Below are 24,459 nucleotides of genomic sequence, written 5' to 3'. Positions count from 1 at the left end.
TCATAAACTGACCATCCCGTGAACTCAAATGTGTTAGAAGTGAGGCTAAATTACGGCAGCAGCATTGTCTGTTTCCCAAGTGTTCTTAGAACTCAGCTTTTGAGGCATTTGGTGTTGTTTTATCCACCACACAGGAAGTTCACTCATTTTATAGTCATACCTTAAGTGTCAGTGCTGGTTGTTTTTTTAATCTAATTCTTTATCTTCTTTAGGGATTGTGCAATTGATCCAACGTGTGTGCTCTGTATGGACTGCTTCCAGAGTAGTGTTCATAAAAACCATCGTTACAAGGTATGAACAACCTATAGGTAAAGTCACTCAGTGGGAATCTGATAACCATGTAGACCAAGGTTTTGAGCTGTTTTATTCCCTGCTAAATAGCTCTGATATGTATCTTTAATCATACTTGGATAATGTATGAAGTGATTATACGAATTTGAGATTTTTAAACTGTATATGTGAGTTCCAGTTTCCTACATTCTTGGACAGTTTGACCCTCTGTAAGTTGTTTTAAAATTAGCAATTTTCAGGAAACTCCTGAGCACAGTAGGCAATTCATCAGTCTCAAAACTTAGTTCTTCTTGTGATTTCTTAATTAATAATGGGGTATTAATAATAATTGCCTTTTATGTTGAATTATTAGGCAGTTTTGTTATTAGAGCTAAAATGTGTTTCTCACATAATAGTGCTGGTTCTGTATTCTGGGCTCAGACAGACATGTGATTCCTGGTTCTCTTCGTGTATATATAATATGCCTCAAGTACTGTATAAAATGTAAATAACATTTTGAAGTTGCATAGTCTATATCTTTTATTCTTTTATAAACTTGAAAGTTTTAGGCCAGCACATGCTACATATATAGAGAGGCTTTTGAATAACAAAAAATTATGTCTGTGAGCCTAAAGTGCACAGAAAATGGAACATTTTTATTGTTGGTTATAGGGAGCTTTAATAGTATCAAAATTACCTCTGTCTGGACTCTAGGTTAGTATCTTTCATTTCCTTGTTAAACTTTGTAAATGACTTTTACCTCGTATAGATTCTCTGACAAGGAATACTTTATTAGAGAAAGAAGCCCAGCTCTTAACCATGGGAAGGAATAAGAAGGACTATGTAATGTGAGAAAGGGATAGAAGAGAAAGGGGCAAGAGCAGATGCAATCTCCCAATTAGTGGCAAAAGGCAACTGAAAATCTTATTTATATTCTATATTATTCAGTTTTCCCAGGTCCATTTCAGTATACTATGCAGGTAAATTCCTAATTTCATTCGTGCTGGGCCTGGACTTCGAGCCTTACATGAGGCTGTCAAGCACTCCATCATGGAGCTTGATTCCCAGTTCTTTTATGTTATCTTGTAGTGCTGGAGATTGGATCCAGTGTGCTTTGTATACACTGGCAGGCAAGAACTCTATTGTGGCGCTATAACCCACTCCAGTAAATACAGTTTTTGAGGCAATGAGAACTGAACTTATCCTTAGCAAGTGCTGTACCACTGAGTTTTCCCCAGTGTTTAATATTTGTGTGTTTTGTGTGTTTCTGATATAGGCTGTCATTCTGTAAAATGAGCTCAATTTTTGTTTCTTTATGGTTCTCAAACACTGTCTTGAACTCTTCTGCCACTGAAGGTTTTCCTTGGTCCTCCATTTATGTATTTTTTATGTTCAGTACGATGTTGCTTTAGACCAGTGGTTCTCAGCCTACCTGTGGGTCTCAGAAAACACAGATGTTTACATTACGATTCATAACAGTAGCAAATACAGTTATGAAGTAGCAATGACAATAATTCTATGGTTAGGGGTCACCACAAGATGAAGAATGGTACTAAAGGGTCAGAATATTAGAAGGTTGAGTAGCACTGGTTTAGACAAATATAATATGTGACGCTGAGAACAGAACTCAGTGTCTGTGCTGTATACTCAGCCTGGTGTTGAACTCATGGCAGTCCTCCTGCTTCTCAGGTGCTAGAATTACAGGTGTGAAGCATCTCGATCAGTTTCATACTCTTTTTATTTTCTTAAACATTTTTACATTTAGTTTACTTATTTACATGTGTGTTTTTATTCATGTGCATATTAAAAAATGTCTGGGACTTGATCTGTTGCGATAGATTGTTTGAGGTTGAAGGCTTTGTACTTTTAATTTTGAAAGACACCCTCCTGCTCAATTTCTGTTTTTGTAAAAGACATAAAATGTACTATCTGAACCATTTTTAAGTGTGTGTGCAAGTGGGTGATGTTAAGTTTCAAAAGCTCACACTGTGTACCCATTTCCACCATCTGGCTGCCTACCGCACTTCACTTTGTAAAAACAAGCACAGTGAACGATGGCTCTCCTTTCCTTGCTTTTTTCCTGGTAGCCATTATTCTACTACCGGTACGTACCGGTCTCTGTGAGTGTGACTTCTGTAAGTGCCTCTTGTGGTGTTGAAACCAGGCAGTGTTTGTCTTTTGTAACTGACTTGACTTGCTTAAAGCTCTCCAGTTCACATGCAGCATAGATCATACTTTTCTCTCTTTTTAAAATGTGAATAAGATTCTACTATTTAGCATCACATTTTGATTATCTGTTTTCATTGATGGACTCAGGTTGTTCCACAAAATTTTGATAGATTTAGGTCAGATCTTTGACCTGTGTTACTGGGCCAATTTAATCATCCATTAAAAGGATGTGGGTTAAGGCTGGAGAGATGGCTCAGTGGTTAAGAGCACAGGTTATTCTTTCAGAGCATCCAGGTTCAATTCCCAGTACCTACATGACAGCTTACAGCCACCTGTAACCCCAGTCCTAACGGATCTGATACCCTCTTCTGACCTTTATGGGTATACAAAGATACATGCAGGGAAAATACCTCCACATGTGAAATAATAAATCTAAAAAGAAATTAAAACAAAAGGATATGCGAGCTGGCATGGTGGATACCTGTGATTCTTAATTCTAGCACCAGGGAAGCTGAGGCAGGATTCAAAACTGAAGGCCTCACTGGGCTATATAGAAAAATCACTGCTCTTCCAAAGGTCCTGAGTTCAATTCCCAGCAACTACATTGTGGCTCACAACCATCTGTAATGGAATCTGATGCCCTCTTCTGGTGTGTCTGAGGACAGTGACAGTGTACTCATACATACATACATACATACATACATACATATACATATACATATACATATATGTATATATATAATAAATCTTTAAAGAAAATCCTGTCTCAGACCCACAAGAGATGTGGGATATTGTCTTTGCATTAGCATCCTTTCATAGTTTAGTTGTATAGGACTTGTTCTTGTTGTTGTTGCCATTGCTTTGCTTGTTGTTTTTTTTTTTGTTGTTGTCGGGATTGACAATCAATACATTACAGCCAGAATAAAATCTAACTTGTGGGTTTTGTGTGAATTGCAGGCTAAGAAAGGTTTCTGTAATTTTTAGGGGCTGAAAGTGTGGCTCACAGTGGTCTCGTGCTTCCTTACTGCATGTTTGGAGGGAAGTTCTGAGAAAAAGTCCAGGTCACCTCGTTCTCATTATCTTCTCCCTGAGTCGTATGGTTTTGTTTTTTCCTAGGAACACTGGTAGTTCTTAGAAAGGAAGAAAGTCGTAGTTGCTGTAGGACATTAATGCAAATGAAGATACTATATTAAGTAGCTCTTAATTACTATGCATCATTATATTGATTTTAAAGGTTTTTATAGTAAGAAATGAAAATTTATACTCAAGCATTCTAGATTATAAAGGATCTTTTTACTTTCCAATCTGTTTTCCATTAGTCCACATTTAATAAAAAAACTATTATTTTTAAAATGTGAGGTTACATTTTAAAAACTTGTACATTTTTTATAATAATTAAAGGCCCATTTAAAAAATTATCTTTAATCTTTTTTACAGTCCAGTGTTATCCCCCTCCCAGTCTGCCCTCCAACAGCTCCTCATCCCATTCTTCTTCCCCTGTCTCCAAGAGGATGCTCCCCCCACCCCCACCACACCTCCCCACTCCCTGGAGTCTCAAGTCTCTTGAGGGTTAGGCGTGTCTTTTCTCACTGAGGCCAGATGCACAGTCCTCTGTTGTATATGTGTCAGGGGCCTCATATCAGCTGGTGTGTGCTGCCTGGCTGGTGGCTCAGTATCTGAGAGATCTTGGGGGTTCAGATCAGTTGAGACTGCTGGTCTTCCTTTGGGGTCACCCTCCTCCTCAGCTTCTTCCAGCCTTTCCCTAATTCAACCACAGGGCTCCCTGCCTTCTGTCCATTGGTTGTAAGTATCTACATCTGACTCATTCATCTGCTTGTTGGGCCTCTCAGAGGACATCCATGCTAGGCTCCTGTCTCTTAAGTACACCACAGCATCCCTAATAGTATCAGGCCTTGGAGCCTCTCCCATGAAATGAATCCCAAGATGTGCAGTCATTGGACTGCCTTTCCCTCCGTCTCTCATTCCCTGTAGTTCTTTTAGACAGGAACAATTATGGGTCAGAGTTTTTAATTGTAGGATGGAAACCCCATCCCTCCACATGATGCCCTGTCTTTCTACTGGAGGTGGGCTCTACAAGTTCCCTCTCCCCACTGTAGGGCATTTCATCTAGGGTCCCTCCCTTTGAGTCCTGAGTGTCTCTCACCTCCCAGGTCTCTGGTATATTCTAGAAGGTTCCCCCACCTCCTACCTCTCAAGGTTGCCTGTTTCTATTTTTTCTGCTGGCCCTCAGGGCTAGAAGACCCATTTTTGTTACAGTGAAATATTCAGGTGGTTGACATTTCTTAGGTAACTAACTAAAACTATTTTTGTTTTATCCCGATTCTGTTATACTAAATACAACTAAAACGTGTTAGTGGATATTGTTTGGATCAACCTTCTTACTTTTCATTGCCTTATAATAAAGTGTGGCCCCTTGAAAAGCACATTTGTCATTTACTAGATGCACACTTCTACTGGAGGAGGCTTCTGTGACTGTGGCGACACAGAAGCGTGGAAAACTGGCCCCTTTTGTATGGACCACGAACCTGGAAGAGCAGGTACTACAAAAGAGGTAAGAAGCTTAGTTGGTGTTTTAAATTTTCTGAAATTTAATGAGAACAAGTGTTATAAATATATATGCATTGTCTTAGTGTTTTTCTGCTGTGAACACCATGACCTAGGCAACTCTTACAAGGATAGCATTTAATTGGGGCTGGCTTACAGGTTCAGAGGGTCAGCCTATTATCATCAAAGTGAGAACATGGTGGCATCCAGGCAGGGATAGTTCAGGAGGAGCTAGCTGAAAGTTCTAAGTCTTCATCTGAAGGCTGCTAGTAGAATACGGACTTCTAGGCAGTTAGGATGAGGGTTTTAAAGCCCACACCCACAGTGACACCTTACTCCAACAGGGTCACACCTTCTAATAGTGCCAGTCCCTGGGCCAAGCATATACAACCCATCACATGGCTTAAGAATCCATTTAGAATCCAATATTTTTGTTAAAAAGGTTAATTGTAAGAATGTTTTGCTTTTCTACTCTAAATTAATTTTTTTTCTAGAGGAAATGAATTCACACATATCCAAAATGAATTCAAAATACTTTTTGTTAAATAGTAAATTAGAAAAAACTTGGACAGTGCTAGTCCTTTTAATCCCAGCACTCAGGGGGCAGAGGCAGGCAGATCGCTGAGTCTGACATCAGCCTGTTCTATAGAGTGAGTTCCAGGACAGGCAGGACTATACAGAGGAACCTTGTTCTAAAGGGAGAGACAGAGAGAGTAAGAGTGTGCACGAGCCAGGGTGGGAAGGTGGGGTGGGGAGATAGAATGTATAGCCCCAAAAGAACAAAAAGAAGTTGTTAATAGATAAGAACAGAATGTAACGAATTTGAAAACAGAATGAACACATAATTCAGTAATTGCTTTTCTTAAGGGAAAAAGACAAAGAGTCAGTAGATATGTCTTAGTCAAGAAAGAAACTTGAGCAAGTTCTGACATAGACACTTAGATACCAGGTGGGAAGAAACTATAGGACTACAGATACAGATGACCTGTGGAAACCCCAAAATTGCTGAAGGATTCCCAGCTAATATACATCAAAATGGATTGTTGGTTTTGTTTCTTTGAGACAGGGTCTGTCTACACAGTCCTAGCTGTCTTGGAACTTGCTATATATAGGGCTTTGAATTCACAGAGATCCTCCTGCCTCTGCCTTTTAAGTATAGGGAAGACTACACCCAGCTATAAAAATGAACTGTTTTATCAGTGTGCAAAGTACCATTCAAAATCCACCATTCAAAAGCCAAGGGAATACTTGGTAGGTAACCATTGAAAAACTGACAAAATAGAGTGTAGTATTTCCTTCCAACTACCTTGTTCAGTTGGTTTCATAGATAAGTCTTTGAAAGTTTCAAAGAATATATACTTTTTATGCCCTTTGAACTATTCTAGATCTTCATGTAAGCACTGAACACATCTTTGGGCCAGATGATGATGTTCTTTGATGACTTTGCTTGAAGATCTCTCTAGGTATTAGAGTTGACTAGTGAAGTCTCCCAGTGTTGTTGTGAATGGGCCTATGTGGCCTGGTAAGCTTTTGAACAATTGTTTTATGCTATCAGTAGCTCCAAGATGTGGTACATAGATATTTACAATAGCTATCTCCTCTTAATTGTCCCCTTTGCTTATAGATGAGGATTCTCTTTCAGATACAGGAATTGCTATACCAGCTCGTTTATAGTTTCCCTTTGTGTAGTGGGCTTATTTCCACTCTTTGACTCCCACCTTCTGGATGTCTTTGCTAGTTCTATGAATTTCAGTTTCGACTTTAAATGGAAAGGTCAAGGCAGTTTGCGTCTAAGGTTATCATTTGAGGGTTACTGTTGCTGAGGGCTTGTCAGTTTCTAGTCATTGGGAGGTCATTTCTTGCTCTCCTGAAAGTTACCAGAGGTTTGCTGACTACTTGCCTTGTTGGAATGACTGATCCTCTCCAGTTCTGTTTCTCTCGTGCTGTGTATTGCTTTCCTGTGTTCTCATGGTTAAGGCTGACTTTCTTCTTCCCCTGTAAAGTGTCCTCTAAGAACTTCCTGTTCTTATCTTGAATACTCTTATTTCTCTGTCAACTCTAATAGATAACTCTTCAGGAGGAGGATAGCAGTTTTGATTGACAGTTTCAGAGCTTGCAATATATTACTCCATACTTGCCTTGGCTTTTCGGGTTGCTAAGGAAAGATTAATGTTGTTCTGATCTTTCTGCCTCTGTATATGAGTTAGTGGGTTCTTTTACAAATAGTAGTATTTTGTGTTTTTGTTTGTTTGTTGGTTTTTTTTTTTAATTTAGATGTTCCATGGAGAAGTTCTTCTCTAGGAAATTCTTGATTATAATTTTAAAAAGTAGTTTGTCTAAACCTCTTTACATAATTTACTATAATTCCTTAAGCTAGGCCATGGATACTTAGGTTAGGTCTCTAGATTGTATCCCAGCCTTCTTGAAAGTTTTGGTTATCTTTTTTTCCTTCTGTCAGCCTGTATGTGTTATTGTCCCAACCTGTGCTCCATCTCTGAGACATGTCCTTAACCCTTCGTCTTGGTCTACTATGGTTTTGTTTTATTCTTTCATTTCCAGAATGGTTTGGCTCTTCTTTAGCATCTGTTTCCTTGCTGAATTCTCTTTTCATGTTTCTTAATTTTCCCTCAAAATTACTGATATTTTCATTTGTTTTATAACTTTCTTGTATTGATCCTAACTTCTTAACCTGTTTATAGAAGTCCTGTATATGACTGTTGATCCTGTTTAAAAACAGACTCTGAAGTATCTAAGCTTTCAGTTAGGTCATTGTCTTTGTGGGTATTGTGAGTTTGTGGGAGTGTGTTGTGGTGCTCTCTTGGGTAGTCTGCTGGGCTTGCACATCCATTGGAAGGGGAATGGCCCCTAGTTCTTTTTACCCCTTTCTCACTGTCATGATCGTTTGTTTCCTTTTATGTGAGTCTCCCTGCTACACTGTCTTTCTGAAGTAATGGTTTGACAAAGGTCACACAGTGACCTTTGCAGGAAATGCTTCTGTGCTTTACCTTTTCCCTAGTGCAGCTTGGGGACAGTGGCGGTAAGGTGCTGCCTAAAGAAACACTTCACAGTTGTTTTTTGGCTGAGGACTAAGTATCTGGAAGTCAGGAAGTGAAGAAGGAATAGGGGAAAGGGCGAGAGGAGAGGAATTAAGAATAAGCAGGATGAAAAGCAATAGTGTTTGGGTTTAGAGAAAATATCCTGTTGCTGACTATGGTTGTACACCTCAGTGGGTGTACTGAAAGCCAGTTCTTTGTTTGCTGTTTTCTTTATGCGTGTTTGTTTGATCCGAGTCCAAGCTGGCCTGAAACATGCTAAGTAAAGGTGGCCCCTAACTGCACTGATCATTCTGCCTTAGCCTACCAAGGGGTTACAGGAATGCACTATAATCTGATTGTTGTCTGTTTACCTCCTGAAACAAGGACAAAGGGTTCTGTTTACTGAGAATGTTGTAACTGAGAGAACTTGCCAGACAGCAGGAAAAGTATTTATTGGATTATGAGCTACTTTTTATTAGGTGTACTTCTTATGAAAATAATACCCCACCCACAGCAGCCATTAACTGACAGCTGTCATTCAGGACTGGGTGGGACCTCTGGTGCCCTTTCCCCTTGATAAAATGTTGAGCAGCCTGGTCATGTGCAAGCCTTGTGCTTGGAACTGCAGCTGCTGTGAGTTTACAGCAGTGGCCATGTCATGTCCTGGGGACATTCTTTTACCACACAGCACTATTCTCCTGCTCTTACAGGTCTGCTCCCCCTGACCCATGGAGGGTGTGATCCCAGTGTCTCATTTGGCCTGAGCACACCACCACTAATCACCCCTGGTGGTAGTCTGGGCATGATGAGCTTCTGCATTAACTGCCTCCCACAGCTATAAAACACTTCTCTGAGGAGGGCAGAGAGCAACACTAGTCTGCATAGAACCATGGGCATTAGTAGGCATCTTAATGGGGTTTTTTTGTGCTTTGTGAGACAGGGCCTCACTCTAGTCGTTGTTGACATCAAACTTATGTCAACCCTCCTGGTTCAGCCTCTCAGATGCTGAGATTACAAGCATGTGATACCATATTCTGGTCAAATTGTACACTTAAGTGAATACACTGTAATGGTACATTTTATGTCACAATAAAGTTGTTATTAACAGCTCACTTTCAAAACAGTCCTAGTTAAAAATCTTTAATCTGGACATCATAAATCATTCAAATTAACTTCTAGTTTATAACAACAAACAGTGCTATGAGAGAAAACAGGGGATATAGGTTTTTGGTTTTGTTTCTATGTTTTGTCTATTAATAAAAGAACTGGTCTGGTCTTTGTTGTGAAGAACAAAAGATGGCAGCTGGGGTGGGAGATGAAGTTAGATACAGATAGTCCTGGCTTGAGAGTCATAACAGCGAAATGCAGTGTATAGATCTTGATATCAACAGGCATTCATAGAAGGTAAGAGGAACAGAGCTGGTGAGGTGACGTGAGTACACACAGGAACTAAATAGGAGGATAGAGAGATGACTTGGCGTTTGCTGCTCTTGCAGAGGACTCAGCACTCACTGGGCACCCTCTCAGTTTTAGGATATTGGACACTCTCTTCCAGGGAATCCCACACCCTCTTCTGGCCTCTAAGGGCACACGTGTGGTACAAACATGTAGGTAAAGCACTCTATTGCACATAAAAATAAATCTTAAAAAAAGAAAATAAAAAATGAATTCCTTTTAAAAAATAGGAGGAATGATTAGAAAAATTGAATGTGTGGAAGCCTCAGTCCTTAGGAAGAAAAAAAACGGTAAGTGTATAGCACCCTCTCAGAGTGGGGTACACCTAGACCTTAAATCATTAATAACTCAAGAGCTAAGAAGATAGGCTTATGGCAATTTTTGGTATTTAAAAATCATTATGTTTAATCTTTACACACCAAGAGAACTTTGACTATTCCATGTTACATTCTATTTTACATCTACTTTATGCTCATTGTAACTAGTAAGATTTCAATGCATACTATCAAACCTTTAAACAAATCAAGTACTGACAAAAATATATTCATATAGTTTTATGCCAAAATGCTTTAAAAAATCTGTACATGTATCTCTGTTTTTTAAAAATAAAGTTGTAAGAAAAAAAAAGACAAATCAAATGTTATGTTGGATAATATTTAGTCATTAGTGTTTATAGATAGAATAATGGTGTTTTAATATCTTTTCTTGTTAAAAATACATATCAAAGTACTAAAGGGTGAATGTTGTGATCACTGTGTTTTACCTTAAAATATTTGAACAAGATAAAAAAGCATATATGGGAAAATGTTGCAAAATTAAATTTAAGTAGAAGTGTATTGAAAGGGAAAGTATGTTTTTCTGTTTAAAGTTTTATTAATAAAAATTCCACTGAATTGATTAACACTGAAGAAGTAAAAGCTTATAAATTGCTCCAGAATGTGGGAGAAAGGAAGGGAGCCTTACAAACTTGTTCTAGGACGTTAGAATACACTACTGTTAGATCTACTGAGATGTGCATTCTAGATCAGTCTTAACAGTTTCATGCTGAAACCCCAAGTGTATGCATCTTTAGCAGGTGAATTCACACATGTAAGAATACAATATGGCCATTCTTACTTTGCTGAAGAAACGCCTTCTTGGAACTCACCTGGGAAGGTGCTTGTGCCAGCACATTTGGGGGGACTTCCGTCTTGGAAAGCATTCTCTCACTCTTTTCTTTCTTTCTTTCTTTCTTTCTTTCTTTCTTTCTTTCTTTCTTTCTTCCTTTTTTCAGGGATATTTGCTTCAAATAAAATTTACATTTCATGTTGAAGCATAAACTAATTTTACCTGGTATAATTGTCATCTGGGACGCTTACTGCTGAATAAGTTCACCCTTTTTAGTTTTTTTTTTTTTTTTTTTTTTTTTTCCTGAACTCTGGCTGTCACCCAGTTCAACTCAGCTGTCTGGTTCATATTCTTCTCCAAGCTGACTGATTCAATCTGGCTTCTCTCAGTTTCTCACAAAATTGTTCTGCTTGGCCCCAAACTAACTCTGTCCATTTGTTCTAATCTTTTGATTTCTTTTTATTCCCTGGCTTCAGCTGCCTTTGCTGACCTGCACTGAACTGCATGAGCTCATAAACGAACTCAACTCCACTGCACCCACTGCACTGACTCCCAACTGACTCAGCTCTCAACTCTTTTTCTCTCTTTCTGTGCTGCTCTTTCCTCTTGAGAGGTGGGAGTGTCCTGTTTCTGACTCGTTCTGTCAGATCTTTCTCTGATTCATCACTTTGCTCCTCAGTTAGCCACTTTTCAAACATGGCCGCTTCCTTCTGCAAACATACAGGTGTGTGCTAAGGGCTTGTCTGTATTCCAGTCAGAGGGAAGAAAGGCGTGCTGTGCCTGCGTTCCAGCTGGATTACACAGACCTAGGTCTGTGGATGTGATTCCTTGCCAGAGCAGCTATGTCATAGGATTAAAATTCATCTACATTGAGGCTCAATGTTTCAGAATCCTTCAGTTGATCCTGTTCTGGAGAACTGCCAACCAGATAAACTAGACTAAGCTAAGATATGTAAATATTGCAAAGGACAAGATGAAGTAGTCATGATTGTAAGCCAAGAAAAACAAAACAAAAACCAAAACAAACAAAACATTGACCAAAAAGAAATGAGAAATTTCAGTATAGTTTACAAAGATTCCCATGCTTTTGTTTGTTTGCATGCTTGTTGGTCTTTAAGACAGCTGTCCTGAAAACCCAGGTGACTAAGGCATAGCAATAGCTGGGTTTGTGTCTGTTTCCTATGTGCACCAACATAAACAAGCAACAGCAAAATGCCTGCTTTCCTGTTTAATATATTTAACAAGCATTTTGATTGGCCATATGAGCAAAACCTTTTAGGAGATGTAATGGGAGATGTTTAATTAATTATGATAGAAAACAGTAAAGTGCTTAGGTAGGGGGGAGAAGAATTATGCTAGAATCATTCATTCATTCATTCATTTTTGAAACAGGACTTCTCTATGTTCCATGCCTAGCCTGGAACTCACTGTGACTCAAAAGTGCTAGTGTTAAAGACTTGTCTCACGTATCCAGAAAGCTAGCTTTATTTTTAGAAATCTAAATTCAGCCTGAAATCTAATCTTGAACATTTTTAGATTTAAAATTAGATTGGGAAAGTAATCAATACTCTAAAACTGTTTCTCTGGAGGAGAGAGAAGCCTGCTCTAGGTAGCACATCAACTCCTGCAACACTGTGATCTCAGCATTTATTCTCTCGGCCTTGGTGAGTGTGGTAGCCATACTCTTCCAGGTATCGTAAGCAGAGCTAACTATTCACACTGGTGGTGAGCTGTGGAGCACTGAAGAGAGAGAGGCTCCTTTCCTATGCGAGTAAAAACAGTTTCTCTCGGATTTCTGGTTGTTTATTCTTGTTTTTTTTTTTCATTGTTTTTATTAATTTCTGGTTCTCTTGTTGTAGTTGGGTTTATTTCTAAGATGCAAATGCTTTTCTTGGAAAATTCTTTTGTAAGCACTAGATGGAAGCAGAAGAATTTCTTTCAACTTTTCACCTGAGAATATGTTTATGAATGGTCAAAAGAAACCGAGGAAGGAAAAAGATGAGCAGCGATGTTGTGTTCTACTGTTGATATTAATACCTTTGACACTTTATCTCTTTCACAAAGCCCTCTGGACACACTATTCAGAAACGATGACTTGTTGAAGAGGGAATAAAAGCAAAATTATAGGCCATTGGTGAGAAGACAGAAAAGGTGTTAATGAGAAGAGAGTGGCTTGGTTAGTTTGCCACATTAACCATATGTAAGAATAGAGTTGAGCTGTATTGAGTATGTTCACATTGTTATGCAATTGAATTCAAGTGTTTTTGTTTTGTTTTTGCCTTGCACTACTGAATCTCTGTACAGTCAACAACACTAAGTCTCTCTCTTCCCTGTCCTCAGCCATTGATTCTCAACTTTCTGCTTAAGCAACTGTGCCACTGCACATACTTTGTGTGCTCAGAATCAGGAAAAAATGTGTTCTTTTGTGACTAGCCACTCCCCTTTCCTGTCTTCCTCTCCTTTTGTTTTCTTTTATTTTTCCTTTTTTTTTTTTTTTTTCTTTTGCCAAGGATCAAACTATGCTCATCCCAGGCAAGCACTCAACACTGAACGTTCACCTCCAGCCTGTTTTTCATTGTTATCAATACTCGCTTGCAAGTATTTTCAGGTGCTATAAGAGTTGGTTGAAATGAGTTCTGAGTTTTTATAAGCTGTAATGGATAGCCAGTTGCTGCATAGTATTATGATAATGAAACTACTTAGAAAGATAATGAAGAGAATTTACAGGGAAAAATATGAGTGAAAGGTATTCTATAAGTCATTTGTAACATCAGTTTTATACCAGGAGTTTATGAAGTCAACTTGATTGGATTCCTAGTGGATATTGTAATGAACTCACTGTTGTGATTGTTTTAAATACTTAACATCTTCTTTACCTATTTATGTGGACATAAACCTCATATATGTTCATCGTTGTTTTCTCACAGACCTTGCATTGCCCACTGAATGAAGAGGTAATTGCTCAAGCCAGGAGAATATTCCCTTCAGTAATAAAATACATTGTAGAAATGACTATATGGGAAGAAGAAAAGGAGCTGCCTCCTGAGCTGCAGATAAGGTGGGAGCTGTCACAAGCCACAGGCTTAGTGAAGGTTATTTAAGTTGCCAAACACTGTTAGCCATCTATGTTTGTGGTCTTTCCTTTCTGTTTATTTTCCTTCCTTCCCTCCCTCTGTTCCTTCCTTCCTTCCTTTCTTCCTTCTGCCCAAGCTCAGTTAGAATTTATTACTATTTTGGAATAGATATAAACACAGACATTTTGTAAAATAGTTTTATATGCCCATGGCAAGGGTGGCTATGGGCTCCTCAACAGGGAATCACTTAAATATCCTTCCCCTTCTACTTTGGAAGTAGTGTGCTAGGATTATTGCAGGCATCAGGATTTAATTTGTTCTTACATAAAATTCAGCAGTTCTAACAGCTATAAGTCTTACATTGACATTAATAGTTTTTAACTTTTCAAAAAAATTTTAACTTAATTGAAAAAGAAGTTAGAGGCAGGAGAATATCTGTAAATTCATGACTAGTCTACTCTACATAGCAAGGTCCAGGTCAGGCAAGGTGTGTGGTGAGGCCCTGTCACAAAGGAATAAAAAGGGAATTCTGAATATAAAAGTATAGTTCAGGCCTTGTGGGACCATTTCTACTTGCATAGAGTTTTACAGAACTATAGCACAAATCCATATACAGATTGATTGATTGATTGATTGGTAGTGGTGTTATTTTTCTGGGAATTTTATTATATAAGAAGAGATAATTAAGAATTTTAATGACATCAGATTACCTTTTTACTCATGTTGGTCATAAACTTTGTGAGGAAATAAAAGTATTGAGAAATTTTATCTGTAAGTACTTGAATCTCAAATGGATGATAATGACAGTTCGTTGTCATAGACATAGATTTGCCTTCTTGTCCCTCTTGCTGCTTAGTTGTGTTGTGACCATGAATACCTCTTTCATCTGTCTTAACTCATGTTTCTTCTTTGGGGGGCAGGGAGGACAACTCAAGACAATTTCTCTATGTAACAACCTTGGCAGTCCAGGAACTCAGTTTATAGACCAGGCTGTCCTTGAATTTACAGAGATCCACCTGCCTCTGCTCCTGAGTGCTGGAATTAGAGTCATGCTACCATGCTTGGATTAACAGGACTTTTGAAAGGCATATTGTAGAAGATTTAAAACTAATGATACATATCTATAACCACTGTTTACACATATTATATGAGATCCTCACATAACTCTGGAATGTAGATATTCTCTTCCTAGAGGTAGAAAAAGCACTATCCTCTCAGCACATCTAAGAAGGTCAGTGATTTATCTGAAATCCTGTACACAAAGTGGGAGTGTTGTTTGAAAACAACAAAAACAAAAACCCCTCTACCTTCTCCTCATAAAACTGTAATGCCAGTATCACTTAAAGATTTACTTTTACTTAAGCATATGCCTATGTGAGTTTATGTGCACCATGTGCATACCAGAGTTTTACAGCTTTAAGTTGTTCATGTAGGTGCTGGGAACTTAATTTGGATCCCCTACTACAGTAGTATTTGTTTTTAGCCAATTAGCCATCTCTCCAGCCTAGCTTGTCAGGTCCAGTATCACTTAAATAGAAGACAAATACAAAAACAAAATCTGATTCTTATCCTTGCCTGCCTGAAGGTTCTAAGCCTGAACACACGTCTTTCCCATTGTCAGTCTGTGAGGCACACAAAAGTTGAGCGGTGTGAGGCAGCCTGCCAGGAAGAGGAGAGAGTGGAGAAAATTGGAGAAAAGAACATCTGAGGAAATAATACTTAATGATTTTGCTTTGTTGTTTTGGAAATGGGATCACAGAGTGTTATACAGTCATGGCTCAAGCTTGTGTGTGCAAGTAATCCTTGTCTCAGCCGCCCAAGTATCTGTGTGCTAGCATTCCTTCAGGGGGTTCTTTTTAATTTCACAGCACTATGCTATTTAAAATCATGTCATGTGTCAACATTCCCGTATTATTTCCCTACAGATAGGAAACTACATAGTGCTGCTTTAGAATATGACTCTTTTGCTTGCTTTATTATTTGAGTATCTATATTTTTTTAAATAGGGAGAAAAATGAAAGATATTATTGTGTCCTTTTCAACGATGAACACCATTCATATGATCATGTGATATACAGTCTGCAAAGAGCTCTTGACTGTGAGCTTGCGGAGGCACAGCTGCACACTACTGCCATAGATAAGGAGGTTTGTGATCACCATGTGACTGATGTTGCTGTCTTACATTCCCTTCTGGCATTCAGGTGTTAACTGCTTCTTAAAAACATGGTTCATCAGAGACTTAACATGTGTAGTTAACTTCTCTGGACATGAGGTAACTGTTGTACTCCTGAACTCCCAGCAATTTTGCCCATTCTGGATAAATATTCTTCCATTGAACTACATTCTTAGTTCTTGGAGGTGTTTGTTTTGAGACAGGGTATTTGTAGCCAAGCTGGCCTTAAACTTAATATGTAGCTGAGGGAGTTGAACTCTTGACCCTTCTCCCTCCATTTCCTGAGTTCTGGGCTTATGAGGAGTGTGCCAGCCTTACTGGCATAGCTCCTCCCATGTCATCTCCAACTCTGTGTTTGTTGGTGTTGTTTTGAGACAGCTCTGACTGTCTTGGAGTTCACTGTGTAGATCAGGCTAGCCTTAAAATCCTAAGTATCTGCTTGCCTCTGCCTCCTACATGCTGAATTAAAGAAGTGCAGCACCAGGTGCAGTTGGTTTATCCCTTCTGAGACACAGTCTTGTGTAGCCTGGGCCGCCTTTTAGTTTGGGATCCTGCTTCCTGGTTGCTGGAGTCACATTCTTATGGTATCACACCTGGATTTGATTCTAGTGTCATCGTGGGTTGTGTGTTACTCATTGATTGTGATTACCATCCCACTACCTCATTCTTGTTTCCCTTACAATTAGGGCCGTCGGGCTGTCAAAGCAGGTGTGTATGCCGCTTGCCAGGAAGCAAAGGAGGATATAAAGGTAACTTTCTTGATAGTCACAAACAGAAGTTCCAGAGGAAACACAGATTTATTTCTAGGAGCCTAAGTAGAAAAGCCACGTGATCTTATTGTTGCCATGGTTGGTGTCATGAGTAAAAACATGTCTGGCATCTTGGCACTTGAGGCTATATGGCTTCCTTTATGAAGTGTAGGTCACTAAAGCACAGTTTAGAGCCTGTCCTCACTCCTGCTGTCATTTGTAGAGTCACTCAGAAAACGTCTCTCAGCACCCCCTCCATGTGGAAGTGCTGCACTCCGTGGTTATGGCTCACCAGAAATTTGCTCTGCGCCTTGGCTCCTGGATGAACAAAATTATGAGCTATTCAAGTAAGCATACCCCCTGTTTATCTGACTTCTAAGTCACTATTGTGTTTTATTAAAATGTTTATCATTGACATTTCTTATTTCCTGGTCAAGTGTCTATTTTGATTGATTCGGGATTCCGTCTGAAGTGTATAATACCTTAAATTTGTTTTTAAATGCATATCAAATAACATGTTTTTATTGGCTCTTGAGTTTTTGATGGCATAATTATTCTTGGCATCAAACATAGCAAGGTTAATTTTAATCTTTTTACATGTTATTATAGAAACACTTTTAGGAGAAATATCATATGAAGAAAAATCATTTGACTTCGTTTGACTTCCTTTATTTGTAGGCGACTTTAGGCAGATATTTTGCCAGGCCTGCCTCATAGAAGAACCTGGCTCTGAAAATCCCTGTCTTATCAGCAGACTGATGCTTTGGGATGCAAAACTTTATAAAGGTAAGTAGACCTCTACTCATGCTGCCTGCAGGGTCAAGGGAAGATTATAGCTTCATCATAGGACCGATGTCTGTCTTGTGTTAAATCAGTTAGTTATTAAACATGATCTTGATTTGTGTTATTTGTGAAGGCAAGGTTAACTAATTTAATTTTTCTAGTTAAGAATCCAGGAATACTGTCTTTTAACAATAGTGCCTTTCATTTAGAAAGAGCCCATTGAAAACTGTTTAGTCAGATTCACACAACAATGCTTTTATTCAAGCAATGTTTTCACTGCTACAGCAATTTAAATAAGAAAGTAAAAGATGAGAGAGTCTGAAAGGTATGGAAAAGGAAAGGACAGCGTTAGTGTAGCTCTGAGTTAAATGGTAGAAAAAGATAAAATGGGGGCTGGAGAAGTGGCTTAGCGGTTAGGAAGGAGCAGTGCTCTTGCAGAGATCCCAAGTTCAGTTCTCAGTATTAAAGTCAGGTGGCTCACAGTCGTCTGTAGCTCCAGCTTCAGGAAATCTGACCTTTTCTAGCCTCTGTGAACATCTGCACTCATGCGATCATATCTGCTGCCACACACACATCTGCACATAATTAAAATAGAATTTAAAAGACATGCTGAAAACACGGGTTTGGAGGAATCGGCAGGAAGGTGAGTGATGGGAGAGGTACAGGAAATGGAGGCGGTGGCAGTGTCTGTGTTAGGTCATGATGCTGACGGGACTGCATCTTTGAAGCTGTTAGCATGGTAATTAAAAAACAAAACAAAACACCTCTGCTCTGCTGTTTCTAATGCCTGGAATAATTTGTCTCTGTCTTGGTGATGCCCTCACCCTCTGCTTCCTAATGATCTACAGGTGCCCGTAAGATCCTTCATGAATTGATCTTTAGTAGTTTTTTTATGGAGATGGAATACAAAAAACTCTTTGCTATGGAATTTGTGAAGGTAATTGCTGTTTTAACTGTAACATAATTTTTACAAATGAAGTTATAGAAGCAGAGGGATATGTTTGAAGCTCACTTTAAATTATGTTATTAATTTCTTCATTAAAATGTATTGTTTTATACAGCAATAAGTGTTTTCACAAATGGTAATTACTGGATTGGAATTCTGGAGAGAAGATAGTTGGACATCGATGTTTCCCAAGCCTAGAAAAGGCATTACCTCCAGGCCCTCCAGACTCTGCTTCTTTGTTTTTTTTCCTCATCCTTTTGATCATGTATTTGCCTGCTAGTAAAATGACTGCAAGAGTAGATGTATCTGCATGAAGGGATGGCAGGAAAGAGGAACAGGTGCACAGGTGGCAGGGGCAGGACTTAGGGGACCCGTACATTTAATTGAGATTAAAAATACAGAGAAAAACAAAGCTCTTTTATGTTGTTTTGTTGATCTGTTTCATATGCTGTATGTACATTTCATGTCTGTTTACTTTTGCCCAAGTACAATTGTGAGTTTACACAGAACAGGGACTTTGAGATTGTTATTTTGCCTTATTCAAAGATATATAATTTATTGACTCTTTTTGAATTTTTTGAAGATTTATTTACTTTTATTTTGTGTATATGAGTTATTTATCCACCTATATGTTTGTGCCTGAAGCCAGAAGAGGGTGTTGAATCTCTTGGACCTGGGGTTAGAGATGGTTTTGAGCCACCTGTGGGTTCTGGGAATGGAACCCGAGTCCTCTGAAAAAGCAGCCAGGCTCTTAACACTGAGTCATGTCTCCAGCCCTCCTTACCCTTCTGAGACAAGGTCTCACTCTGTCATCCCAGCAAGCTTTGAACACAGTGACCACCGATCGGCTCGCCTCTGCCTTCCAGTGCTGAGATTAAAGGTGTGCACTACGGTGCTGCTAACTTCATAAGACAGGGTAGAGACAGAACCAAATCTGGAACTGGAAGCAGAGAGGAAGTAGCAATTGTGTGGGTAAATGCAGCGTGGGGATAAGGCGCCCTCTTTGGGCTTTCTAAGCAGGTTGTTAGAAACTAACGTTTAGGGACCAGAGAGATGGCTTAAGAATGCTTGTTCTTCCTGAGGACCTGGGTTTAATTCCTAGCACCAAAATGTTGGCTCACTCCAGTTCTAGGGGATCTAAGGTATTCTTCTGACCTCTTTCAGCACTCTGCACCCACAGGGTGCACAGACACACACATAGAATAACGACAGAAATTAAGACAATATATGTATGCTCTGTCCCTTGGAGGTGATGGTAGCACAAAATGTCAGTACTTTCTAAAACATTTTAGACATAAGATTTTACTGGGCCTAGATAGAAGAATATGTGATCTGAAATGGATTTTTATCTATTACACAAAAGCTGACTTACTTAGATGAGACATAGTTTTTTTATACCGCGGTCATCTCTTAAGGTCTAGGATTCAGTAGTGACAGATTAAATAGGGAAATTGTTTATAATTGTTTAAAAGATGCTTATTACTTGGTAGATATGTTGACTTTGATCTAATACAGGAGGGCTGGTGTGCACCACTGAACAAAAAGCTATTAAGTTCTCTCTGCTTCATGATTGATTGACTGATTGGTCTCCTGGTTCATATAAATTGCTAAATACTTTAAATATGTTCAGCTCTGTCCTGTTAGAGTGGAGGCTGTAAAGCATTGCCTGAGGGGTGTTTGGTTTCTTTGAGAAAGGGCAAGGTACACTACTGTACTCTGCCATGATTTTCAGCTGTGTCTTTTAAAATTAATAGTCTGTCTATCTCTACTAGAGCAAGTAGTTGAATTCACAAGTTAGTCTTCTGTTTCTTGCTCTTCATGGTGTTTTTGACAACTGTGATAACAACCCCAGAAATCTATTAACTTGTCATCTTATGAGCTGGGCCATACTTGAGGCCGTTACTAAAGTTTAGACTGTGAAGGCTTTAGTAGTGATTTGCAATGGGCTCTCCACTTGCATCTTTCAGTATTATAAACAACTGCAGAAGGAGTACATCAGTGATGACCATGAGAGGAGCATCTCCATAACCGCGCTGTCTGTTCAGATGTTCACTGTCCCCACCTTGGTACGTATGAGATGTTCTCAGTAAAACTTGCTGTGCTTTAAGACTTTCACTTGATGGGGATCAAATTAAAACTTGATAATCACAAAATCGGACTACTTTCATTTGGAAATTTTAATAATACTTCATTGGTATCTACCTGGGTAATAACTCTAGTGGTACCCAGGGAGAACAGAACTGGAAACTCCCCTTGTCCATATGGTCCCATCTTTGATTTCTTACTTTCTAGAGTGTTGTTGTCTTTTCAATACCAAAACCTTGTATTTTTAATTTTTTGCCTTTCTTTTGTTCTTTAGTTATTGTTTTTCATAGATAAATACATTGAGGTAAAAACTGAGAAAGGGAGAGCGTGCCCAACAGACCCTTCTTCTGTAAGATGGTGTTGCATTGGCCTGGGAGGAAAAAGGACTCTGCTTCCTTTTTTTAAAAGATCTATTTATTTATTCTATTGTATGTGAGTACACTGTAGCTGTCTTCAGACATGCCAGAAGAGGGCATCAGATCTCATTACAGATGGTTGTGAGCCACCATGTGGTTTCTGGGAATTGAACTCAGGACCTCTGGAAGAGCTAACCACTGAGCCACCTCACCAGCCCTCTGCTTCCTTTTTATGCTGTTTATTTTTCTGTGTCTTCTTCAAAGTCTGATTAACTGTTCCTATCTCCTCAAAAGAAAAGGTTAGGAAAGAGAATTGAATTGGGGTGAAGGAGAAATACCAGATAGATAGCAATATGAAAGAAGTTGTGAAAGTTATCTTTGTTCTTCGTCGCTCGTGGTATGCTCACAGATGGTAAATATTTGCTCAGATAATCTGGGGAATAGGGTTGGCATAATTCACATAGGCATTTCCTGCTTACGAAGGAAAGAATTTTACTTCTGGGAACTAATTTTTACATTAGGAGTGTATCTCAGCAGTATAACACTTGCCTCACATCTACAAGGCTTGGAATTTGATCTTCAGCACTGAAAATAAAGATAAGACCCCAACACGAGAAATTAATTTCTGAAGTAGTTGCTATTCTTTAAAAGATTAGGGACTTATTTTACTGTTCAATAAACATTTATTCAGCTGAGCATGGTGGAACACACCTTTAATTCCAGCATTCAGCATGAGGAGGCAGGCAGATTACTACGGGTTCAAGGTCAGCCTGGTCTACATTGTGAGCTGTAGGACCGCCAAGGCTGCATAATCAGACCCAGCCTCTAGATAATAAATATGCATTTGTTAAAAATTGTTTCTGACCAGGCATGGTGACATTCCTTTAATCGTAGCACTTGAGAGGAAAGCAGAAGCAGGAGAATCTTTGTGAATTTGACGTCAGCATGTCCTTCAGGATTTTCAGGTCTAAAATAGAAAGACCCTGCCCCCCAAACAAACAAACAAATTTATTTATGGGTGTGCTATTTTTTTTTTAACTAAGACAGGAAATATTCTAAGTTTGAAGCCAGTCTAGGTGTATAGTGAGATGCTATTTCAAAAACAAAAGTTAAATGCTTCTCTTAGTTAGGGTTTCTATTCCTGCACAAACATCATGACCAAGAAGCAAGTTGGGGAGGAAAGGGTTTATTCAGCTTACACTTCCACATTGCTGTTCATCACCAGTGGAAGTCAGGGCTGGAACTCAAGCAGGTCAGGAAGCAGGAGCTGATGCAGAAGCCATGGAGGGATGTTACTTACTGGCTTGCTCCCCTGGCTTGCTCAGCCTGCTTTCTTATAGAACCCAGGCCTACCAGCCCAGGGATGGCACCACCCACAATGGTCTGGGCCCTCCCTCCTTGATCACTAGTTGAGAAAATGCCTTACAGCTGGATCTCATGGAGGCATTTCCTCAACTGAGGCTCCTTTCTCTGTGATAACTCCAGCTTGTGTCAAGTTGACACAAAACTAGCTAGTACAATGCTGGTCAACCAAATAAGTGGATAAATTAAGTCCATACTATGGTAACATAATGCTAAAACAATGTTCTTGAAATATTCTACAGGCCCGGCATCTTATTGAGGAGCAGAATGTTATTTCTGTCATTACTGAAACTCTGCTAGAAGTTTTACCTGAATACTTGGACAGGAACAATAAATTCAATTTCCAGGGTTACAGCCAGGACAAACTGGGAAGAGTGTATGCTGTAATATGTGACCTAAAGTAAGTGAGCCATGTATTGAACAGTGCGTTTACCTGCTCTGCTGTGTAAGTAAAATTGGATCCTCTTGCTTGACTAGGATTCTATTTACCCTGATGGCAAGCACAAGGAGTTGTAATTGCCACATGCTGATACAGTTGGCTCCACATCTGGGGATCCAACGAACAACTTGGAAATAATAGAAAGATCACTGGTGTTGTACTGACAACTCTATAGAATGTTTACTTTGTATAGGCATTGACTTGCCTGTAATGTATATAAGTTATTTGCAAATACTTTATTGTTTTAAGTTTCTAGGCTTGGGATCCTGGAATCAGTCTCCCATGAGTAGCACAAGATTTCTGTAAATATCTTGAGCAAAGTCTTACTGAGTGTAACCCAGTAGAATGAAGGAGGCAGTCAGGATACGTGGGCCTCCAGCAACTGCGCTGTCACTTCCACACCCTGCACTTGTCCTTCACGTGCACATCTCATGGCTTTGTCCCCTCATATTCTCAGTTTCCAATAATGCTTATTTTTTCTTTTTCTTTTCCTTTCTTTCTATATGCCAGACGTTTGATACTTATCAGAGTTCCCTTAATTAATTAAGATTTTCTCCTAGAAAAGGACTGAGAATTTCATTTTAAAGTAAAATGTGGCTGCTGTGATGGTTTGGTCAAGAGCACCGACTGACTGCTCTTCCAGAGGTCCTGAGTTGAATTCCCAGGATTCACATGGTGACTCACGACCATCTATAAATGGCTGTGATGCTCTCTTGTGCCATGCAGGTGTATATGCAGACAAAGCAGTCATTAAACTAAAATTTGCAGGCTGTGTTTAAGGGCACATACTCTGGCAGAGGATCTGGATTCAGTTTCTACTACCGAGATCAGGTGACTCAAACCATCTTTAACTCCATCTCCAGGGGATCTCACTGTCTCTGCTCTGCAGGCACACACGTGCACACCCACCCAATACACATCATTGAAAAATAAGTTTTTAAAAATCTTAAACTAAAATTAGAATCATATGATAGAACTGTTCTGATCATTAAAATAAATTTCTGTTTACTTTAGAAACGGTAAATGTTATAAAAATTCTAATCAACTATTTAACAAATCATGGACTTCAAAAAACTTCTTTTAGCATACTTTGGAATAAAATATATACTTCGTTTGCTGTTTTTTAAAAATAATGGGGCTGGAGAGATGGCTCAGCATTTCAGGGCATTTGTTTCTCTTGCAAGGAACCCAAGTTTGGTTCCCAACAGCCACACATCATACAACCTGTAACCCCAGCTCTATGGCCTCCACAGGCATCTGCACTTGTGTTCACGTGCGCACATACACACACACACACACACACACACACACACACAATTTTTTTTAAAGCTCCAAGTCATATATGATCAGAAACAAGTTTTTACCTACTTCTAATGACTGTGCATAATAAGGCAGGTAAATTATTATTATTATTATTATTATTATTATTATTTATTTATTAAATAAATACTCAAACGCCCAATTTTACCAATGAAAACTCAGGAGCCAAAATCTGGGGTAAAAGCTCAGAGAGGGAAAGTAGAAAAGTTTTATTTAAACTTTGACTCTTTAAGGAAACTTCCTTTTATTGTTTTAACTGGTTTCTGTGTTCCGTTTGTGGGAACTGTAGCAGACCCTCAAAACAAGTCACCCCATCTATTCCTCTCTCTGTCTTACTGTAGACCTCTGTCTTTCTTTTCCGTTTACTTCTCTTGCTCCTTGCATTTTCACTTGTTAGGTCAGAACTCAGGAATGAGCCATGACAAACTAGGAATGCCAGTGTGACCCGTGTCAGTCAGTACATTTCAAATTATCCAAAGAGTTGTTAAAATGAAGATGCTTACTCAGTTTACCTGACTAGAATGCAAGAGCTGTTTCTACGAAGCTAGTGTTTTGTGGACTCCATTTTCAG

General features: G+C 39.0%; 1 protein-coding gene across 2 annotated transcripts in view; it reads left to right on the top strand.

The window, feature by feature from the left end:
- UBR1 (ubiquitin protein ligase E3 component n-recognin 1) overlaps window positions 1-24,459 on the top strand; it is a 106,690-nt gene that overhangs the window by 11,795 nt on the left and 70,436 nt on the right. The window contains exons 3-12 of one of the 2 annotated variants that reach the window (XM_080930920.1): window positions 213-291; window positions 4,901-5,011; window positions 13,529-13,659; window positions 15,682-15,820; window positions 16,535-16,597; window positions 16,821-16,944; window positions 17,276-17,383; window positions 18,229-18,317; window positions 20,294-20,392; window positions 22,372-22,529. In XM_080930920.1, coding sequence (XP_080787046.1) covers window positions 213-291; window positions 4,901-5,011; window positions 13,529-13,659; window positions 15,682-15,820; window positions 16,535-16,597; window positions 16,821-16,944; window positions 17,276-17,383; window positions 18,229-18,317; window positions 20,294-20,392; window positions 22,372-22,529 — 1,101 coding nt within the window. Of the gene's footprint in view, window positions 1-212; window positions 292-4,900; window positions 5,012-12,179; window positions 12,266-13,528; window positions 13,660-15,681; window positions 15,821-16,534; window positions 16,598-16,820; window positions 16,945-17,275; window positions 17,384-18,228; window positions 18,318-20,293; window positions 20,393-22,371; window positions 22,530-24,459 lie in introns of those variants that run through there. The other variant, XM_080930921.1, reaches the window with a different exon arrangement.

This window comes from Micromys minutus (genome assembly GCF_963924665.1).
Source record: "Micromys minutus genome assembly, chromosome: 17".
In the NCBI taxonomy this organism is placed as follows: Eukaryota; Metazoa; Chordata; class Mammalia; order Rodentia; family Muridae; genus Micromys; species Micromys minutus.
The sequence above is the reverse complement of the archived record's forward strand: the minus strand, read 5'-3'. Positions and strand labels throughout refer to the sequence as shown.